Below are 7,129 nucleotides of genomic sequence, written 5' to 3' on the forward strand. Positions count from 1 at the left end.
GGGGGGGGCGGGGCGGTGAGTAATGACTGCAACAGAAATAAAGGGGCACCACTGCCCTCACCCCTGCTTCACCGACCCTCATTTTTAGTTCAGATTTTGCAGGCATGACCAGATTAGAGTGTGCATCCCTGAGTGCCCCCCTTAGAATTCTTATAATAGGAATTGAGTGCTTCACACTATCTTCTCATTGAGCCCCAGAACCACTCCCCTCAACTTACCACCACAACCCTTCCAGGACCTGCTGAAGCACACACCTGTAGACCACCCAGACTATCCGCTGCTACAGGATGCCCTCCGCATCTCCCAGAACTTCTTGTCCAGCATCAATGAGGACATTGACCCCCGCCGGACTGCAGTCACAACTCCCAAAGGGGAGGTGAGCTCAGGACCCAGCACAGCCTCACTCCCAGGCTGAGGAGGGTACAGTGGACCAGATCACCCATCCCTGCTCTCCTGCATGCACAGGCACTGCTGCCCTGTGCCTTGTGCCTCTCCAGCTCTGATCTCTCATTCTCAGCCAAAGAAAGGCCTTCAGGCCCTGGGCTGACAGCTTTAAGCCAGTGTCTCATTAGTCTTCGTAATAGTTTATTAAAGCTTAAGAGGAAACTGAGGCCTGTAGAGTCTCCAGGTCTGGCACAAGGTCTCTTGGCCATAAGTGCAGAATTGGATTCTTTAGCTGGAGTTATCTATCTGCAAGCTCCATGCGCTGTCCCCATACCAGGGGGAGGTGCTGGCTACCTCATTTTCTAATGCAAACACCCCTCTCTGGGCAGTAAGATGCCCTCAGGGTCCCCTGGAAGATAATGGCTCAGTCTAAGGGAGCTCTGTAGTCTGAGGAAACCTGAGCTCTGAGCTGCCTCTCATCAGCCTTCATGAGCAGGTGGGAGGAGCTAGGGAGTGAGCCCCACAGCAGGAAAGGCTGCTGGGGAGGGTGGCTGAGGCAGCCAGGCTGCTGGAATGTCCCAGGTGGGTTCCTAGATATGGTACAGCAGCTCCAGTTCCCTGGGGACCTTTCTTGGTGGAAGGGTAGCGGTGCCCCAGTGAAGGGAAGCAATTTGAAGAATCAGAGGGACAGTTACCTGCGTGGGTCAGCAGCCTGGCCCACATACAGTGCTTCCTGTCCAGGAGAGGTAATTAAGTGGTTAGGAATGAAGGTCGGCTGGGTTTATGCTCCTTTGTTACGTTTACAAGTCTCAGTGTCTCCTGGGGAGGGAAGTAATGAGGAACAGGGTCTGGAGAGTGACTAATAGGCACAGAGAGCTATCTGCATGCAGCTCCCAGCCCTTGTTTGCAAACCCTGGAATGTCACTAGGTCCTTTGACTCAGAGAAAAGTTTCTAGAGGGCTTAGAGCACTATCACTTTCTGATCATTTTAATTATATACGTTCAATATGCTCACCTACAATTGTAGCATATGTGGGTCACATATTATCTAATATACACAGAGAGTAATGGGACAAATTGTGACAGCCCCAAGGAGCCTGCTGCCTCTGGTGGCAAAGAGGAAACTGGAAGTTTTGCATAGAATAGTGCTCTTGACTATCCAGCACCCAGGTTAGAAATGGTTGCAGGTTCCCCAGGACACAGTATAGCTCCACAGAGGGTAGCGTAGGGCCTGGTAGTGGTTGAAAAAGTCACTCAGAGGTAGCGTCAACAGGTCTGAGAACTTGATCAATTTCTTAGGGTTGTGGGGGAGGTTCTAGGGTGGGATTGGGGTAAGGAGTGTTTATGCCCCCGGGTAGCGTAACCAAGTCATCCTGAACTAGGGTCCATCGAGGCGGGAGCTGTTGAGAGCTGCAGAAAAATGTAAAGCTACCATTCGTTGGTCACATGATGTGCTGTTTTACATATACCATCTTGATGAATCCTTCCTATGGGCAGACATCATTATCCCCATTTTACAGATGGTAGAATTGAGACTCAGAGAGGTCAGGGAACTTGCCTAAGATCACAACTGAGAAGTGGCAGAGTCTGGATTTGAGCCTGTGTCCATGTGACCCCGAAGCCAGTGTTCTTAACCACCAGGCATTATGGACCCTTCCTGCAGCCCAGCTCCCAACTGGATGGTGCCCCCAGTGTAGGCTGGGCCCTGGGCTGACTCCCCCTGAGCAGGTGGGCGGGTGTGCCATCTCCCTTAGACGCGGCAGCTGGTGAAGGACGGCTTCCTGGTGGAAGTGTCGGAGGGCTCCCGGAAGCTGCGGCACGTCTTCCTCTTTACAGACGTCCTCCTGTGTGCCAAGCTAAAGAAGACCTCTGTGGGGTGAGTGTGCACCCGTCCAGGGTGGTCAAGGTGGAGGGCAGCTAGATTCTGCCTCCTGTGGAATCCCTCAACAACCCGGGGCAATCTGCATTTCTTTTCCTTTTAAAAAACATATTAATTAATTTTATTTTACGACATAAAGCCTTTTTCTAAAAATAAATCATGTTTTTAATTATAAGATAATATAACCAAATTACAGACAAAAACCCATCACCCACCCGAACATAAGCATCAGTCTCCTGCTGCTATATTTCCTTCTAGTTTTTTTTTAATGTTCTTATGTTTTTTTTCACGTACTTGTAATCAGAGTGAATACCCAATTTGGGGCTCTGCTTTTTCCATTTCACGTCATAAGCATTTTCCCTGTTGCTGCCTAATCTTCATAATCATCATTTTACTTTCCTGCGTGATGTTACAAGTGGATATGCTATAATTTACTTAAGCATTCTCCTTTTATTTGACATCTCTACATTTTTGCTAACTGCAAGTGAGTGAATATTCATTAAATCTGCTATCGTTTATTGAGTGCTTCTGCCACGCCAGGTGCCATGACAAATGCTTTGAATATATCATTTCTAATCTTCCTAACAACTCTACAAAGTAGGTATTATTATCCCCATCTCACAGATGAGAGAAAAGACTTAGAAAAGCTAAATAAGTTGCCCACGGTCGCACAACTAGAAGTGGACATGGTGGGATTTGAACCTTAATCTGACTCGAAAGCTTCTTTTCACTTCCATCTCTATACTTAGTGATGTGGGTCTGCTCTGTGCCATGAGCAGAAAGGTTATTTAATATTCATCCCACATTCTTCCACCTCCTGCGTGCCAAGTACACTAGCTTATAGTCCAGGGGAGACAATTCATATGCTCACTGAAACTCTAAGGGACCGGAATGAGAGGTGCAAACCTGAGTCCTAGGGCAAGTGAGAGGAGAGGTTATTATGTGCTTCAGTAAAGGGGATGACTCCCTGGAACTAGGTTTGAGACAATTCTAAGGCAGAGATGGAATCATAAGCAAACATACCTATGTCTTAAGTCCTTTGCCCATGGCAGACATTACTAATAAACCATAGCACTGTTTCCCACTAGGCTTGAATGTGGCTTCATAATCCTCAACCCAGCAACTTCTGTGGGTCATTGGCATTCAAAATAATATTTGTATTCCATCTCTAGCCTAAAGGATAATGAATATGAGCTAAGTATAGATAGGCTGGAAGGGAGGGGAGAGTGTGGGATGAGGAATAGGAAAGTGTGAGCCCACTTTTGCTCCTATCCTAGAGGTTTGGGATGTTTGAAAACATCAGTCATATGAGACCAGGAGACTGGCGAGGCCAAGGCCCAGAATCCTCACTGCTGCCTGACCCTAGAACCTGACCATCATTACTTCACGTGTGTGTTTCCTGATTGGGCTTCTCAAGGACAAGGGCTCATTCTTGTCTGTGACAAGTTCTCAGTAATCCGTTTAGGTTATTTATTGGTTCTAGGAGTTCAGGCTTAAAAAGCCAAGTTCCTTCTGGCTTATGTCTTCTTCTGGCTTGTTTGCAGGAAGCACCAGCAATATGACTGCAAATGGTACATCCCCCTGGCTGACCTCGTGTTTCCATCCCCCGAGGAGTCCGAGGCCAGCCCCCATGTGCACCCCTTCCCAGACCACGAGCTGGAGGACATGAAAATGAAAATCTCCGCCCTCAAGAGTGAAATCCAGAAGGAGGTGAGCAGAGCCTGGCATCTGAGCTGAGAGGATGACTGTTTTTATTAGGGCCCTTTGAACTGGGTACGCTGGAGAGGTGGAGGGAGGGGAAGTTGTAAGGGCTGGGAGCATATGCAAGCTGAGGGAAAGACTGACCGTGGCAGATTAGCACTGAGCAGATGGAGGGCAAGCCAAAGGAGTCAGTGCTCAGAATTTACTGGGGTCACTTATGGGAAATTTCCTGGAAAATAGTATATGTTAAACTGCAGAAAAGGGAAGCAATAGAAGAAGGCCTCCTTGAGGAAAAGCAGGACATGTATGAGAGAAGCCGGGGGGCCTCTCAGAAAATGACATATCAAGTAGGCAAATACTAAGGAGAGAGGGGCCTTGAATATCACAATTAATGCACTCGATCTAAAAACTGCACAGAAGATATACCCTAACGGAGAATTGACATTCTTGTCAAACACATGTGAACAAACATTTAACATACATTAGGCTGCAACAGAATCTCAAATTTTTTAAAAAAATTGATAGCCTACTGGTCATGTTCGACCACAGTACAGTAAACTTAGATATCGACAACTAGAATATAGTTAAGTATATGCCTGGAAAGGTAAAACTTTGAGGGTAAGGAGGAAATCAAAATGGAAACTGTAAACTGTTTAAAACTGCATAAAAATGAGAACATTCCATATCAAAACAATGGGATATAGCCAAAGCTCTATTTAGAGGAAAATGTATAGCCTCGAATTCATATATTTTAAAACAGTGGCTAGAAGAAAGCACCCAGGAGGAGCCTTCTCTATGAATGACAAGAAGGGCATCAAGGGGCTTGGTTGATTGGTCTGGTCTCTTCCTCACCCATCCAGGCTCAGCGTAGGCCTTACCTTCCCTGAAGTCCCCCCACCGTAATCTGGGTTGGGTGCCCCGTTTTCTGGTTCCTGATTGTTTGCCTATTTTCTTTGCTTCATCTGTACTGAATTAATTGCATGGTCAGCTTTCTCCTTTTCCCACTATGATCCAAACTCTAGTGAGGGGCTGTTTTATTCATTTCTATGTCTCTAGTACTTGGCATGTAATAAATAGGTGCTTCACAAAAGATTGTTGAGGACTACATGGCCAGATGGCATCTAAGGATCCTTTCAACTCAGATATCTCTCCTTTAACTATGGAGATAAAGACCATAGTGATAACCCCAAGGGTATTTGGGACTGAGGATCTGATTGGGGTGCATCCACCCAGAGGGAGCAGCCTAACTAGCACAGATATCCTCTTCCTGATTGCCCGACCCCGCCTCAGTGGAGCCTGTTTCCCCATCTGACACTGCTAACCATCCCCACCCCAGGGGTGTCCTGCATGCATGTTTCTCACCTGGTCCTGGGAGCTGGCAGGCTTTGTGCCCTCCCTCCTGCCCCAGGTGTGCAGTCATGGCCTTCTGCTCGGTCACATCAATGCTTACGGATCTCCACTGGCTGCTGGCTCCAGAGCTGTGCCAGAGGCCTGCCTCATGGAGTTCCTTGTCCGGTGGATAAGGCAGACATGCCCACTACTGAACACAGTGTGACGCAGTATGATGGGAGTCACTGGAGAGGCACAATGGTGTCGTTCTCTGAATCACAGAAGAAGCAATGATTTACCTTTTTTTTTCTTTTTATGATTACAACACCTGGTCTTTCTAGGTAGTCTCCCATCCAAGTACTAACCAGGCCCGACCCTGCTTAGCTTCCAAGATCAGACAGGATCGGGCGTGTTCAGGGTAGCATGGCTATAGACAATGACTTACTTTTTTAATAACATTTTTTTAACATAATCTTTTTCTAATCTCCGGTATAACCCTGGCTTATGATAAGAAAAGCTTATAATACCAAAGTATATAGAGTAAAACTGATCATCGCCCACTCTCACTGATAACAGTTTGAAGTGTATTCTTGTAGACTCCTCTTTGCTGATACTTGTGTGCACACGCATGCGTGTGTGTATTTTGATGAGATTAGACTGCATGCGCTGTTTTGCAATTTAAGCTTTTCACTTACCAATGCATCTATGGGTTCTTTGGGTCTGTCAGATTCTTTTTAACAGCTGCATCCTGTTCTGCTGCTTGGCTGCACAACAATATATTTAGGTATTTAGATTGTTTCTGGTTCTTTACTCTTAACTGGCACGTCTGCAATAAACATCGCCACACTCATATTTCTTCTCTCTGGTAGATTCCCCACAAGTGAGATGTCTAGGGCAAAGGTCTTGTGCATTTAATTGCCAGATTTACCTCCGAAAATGTTGCATCCGATTCTGTTCCCACCAGCAGTGTGTGAGAGACACTGATCCCCCACACTGTCACAACACTGGCTATGAGCCACTGTTACAATTTTGCAAATCTAGTGGGTAAAAAAAAATACTGCAGAAATGAATTCCAGCTGTGGAGTTTGAGGATGGCGTTGGAACCGAGACTTCAGCATATTAGCAGTTAATAAAAGGGAAAGGGTTCTTTATAAAATATAAACTTGGAAAATTGGAGGAGGAGGGGACACCGACTGAGAAGGGATGGCTTGTTAGAGACCAGGGAATAACACCATGAGGCTGAGGTGGAGGATGCAGGATGGGGTGACGTGGGATATCAAGTGGAGCATGGAGGCTGGGACCCAGCCTTGGGAAGCCCCAGGTGTCAGGTCAGGACTTGGGCTTCATGCTGAAAGGTGTCTGAGGTTTTTAAGCTGGGTGTCTCAGTGGTACCAGGATTTAATTTGTAGAGGTGACTGACATGGAGAGAGGCTAATGCCACTGATAGTCTCCAAGAGAAGGGGACATGCTACACCACACAGGGCCACATGGGGGGAGCACTAGGTTTGGTTAGGAGGCAGAAGGAGCATGGGAAAGTGTGACCCAGAGCTTGGATTGTGTTTTCCAAGAGAAAGGAAGACAGGGCAGGGAAACAGCTTAGGACTGGCTAGTGCGGATAACGTCGGTGGGCTCTGGGCTATAGGGACTGTCCCTAGCTGTCTGTCAACTGGCCCTGGGTGACTTAGGGCAGGGGGATGGTGTGTGAGAGCTAGATAGAGGAGGTGGTTGGGGATATGGCCTCACAGAGGAGTCATTTACTATGTTATGAATTAGCATGCCCTGGAAGATGCAGTTTTCTCTCTGGCCAGGTTTGTCCCCCCTCCCCCAACCCCTCTC

The 7,129-nt window shown here is 47.2% G+C and overlaps 1 protein-coding gene and 1 pseudogene across 5 annotated transcripts in view; one reads left to right on the plus strand and one right to left on the minus strand.

Annotated features, from left to right (window-relative positions):
* Window positions 1-7,129, plus strand: part of ABR (ABR, RhoGEF and GTPase activating protein) — a 94,563-nt gene that overhangs the window by 42,748 nt on the left and 44,686 nt on the right. For all 5 annotated transcript variants that reach the window (XM_006925046.3, XM_025041842.1, XM_006925047.2 and 2 more), the window contains exons 7-9: window positions 236-376; window positions 2,139-2,260; window positions 3,808-3,973. In XM_006925046.3, the coding sequence (XP_006925108.1) occupies window positions 236-376; window positions 2,139-2,260; window positions 3,808-3,973 (429 nt within the window). The remainder of the gene's footprint in view (window positions 1-235; window positions 377-2,138; window positions 2,261-3,807; window positions 3,974-7,129) is intronic.
* LOC112473282 lies at window positions 5,610-5,728 on the minus strand (annotated as a pseudogene).

This window comes from Pteropus alecto, unplaced genomic scaffold (assembly GCF_000325575.1).
Source record: "Pteropus alecto unplaced genomic scaffold, ASM32557v1 scaffold98, whole genome shotgun sequence".
NCBI lineage: Eukaryota > Metazoa > Chordata > Mammalia > Chiroptera > Pteropodidae > Pteropus > Pteropus alecto.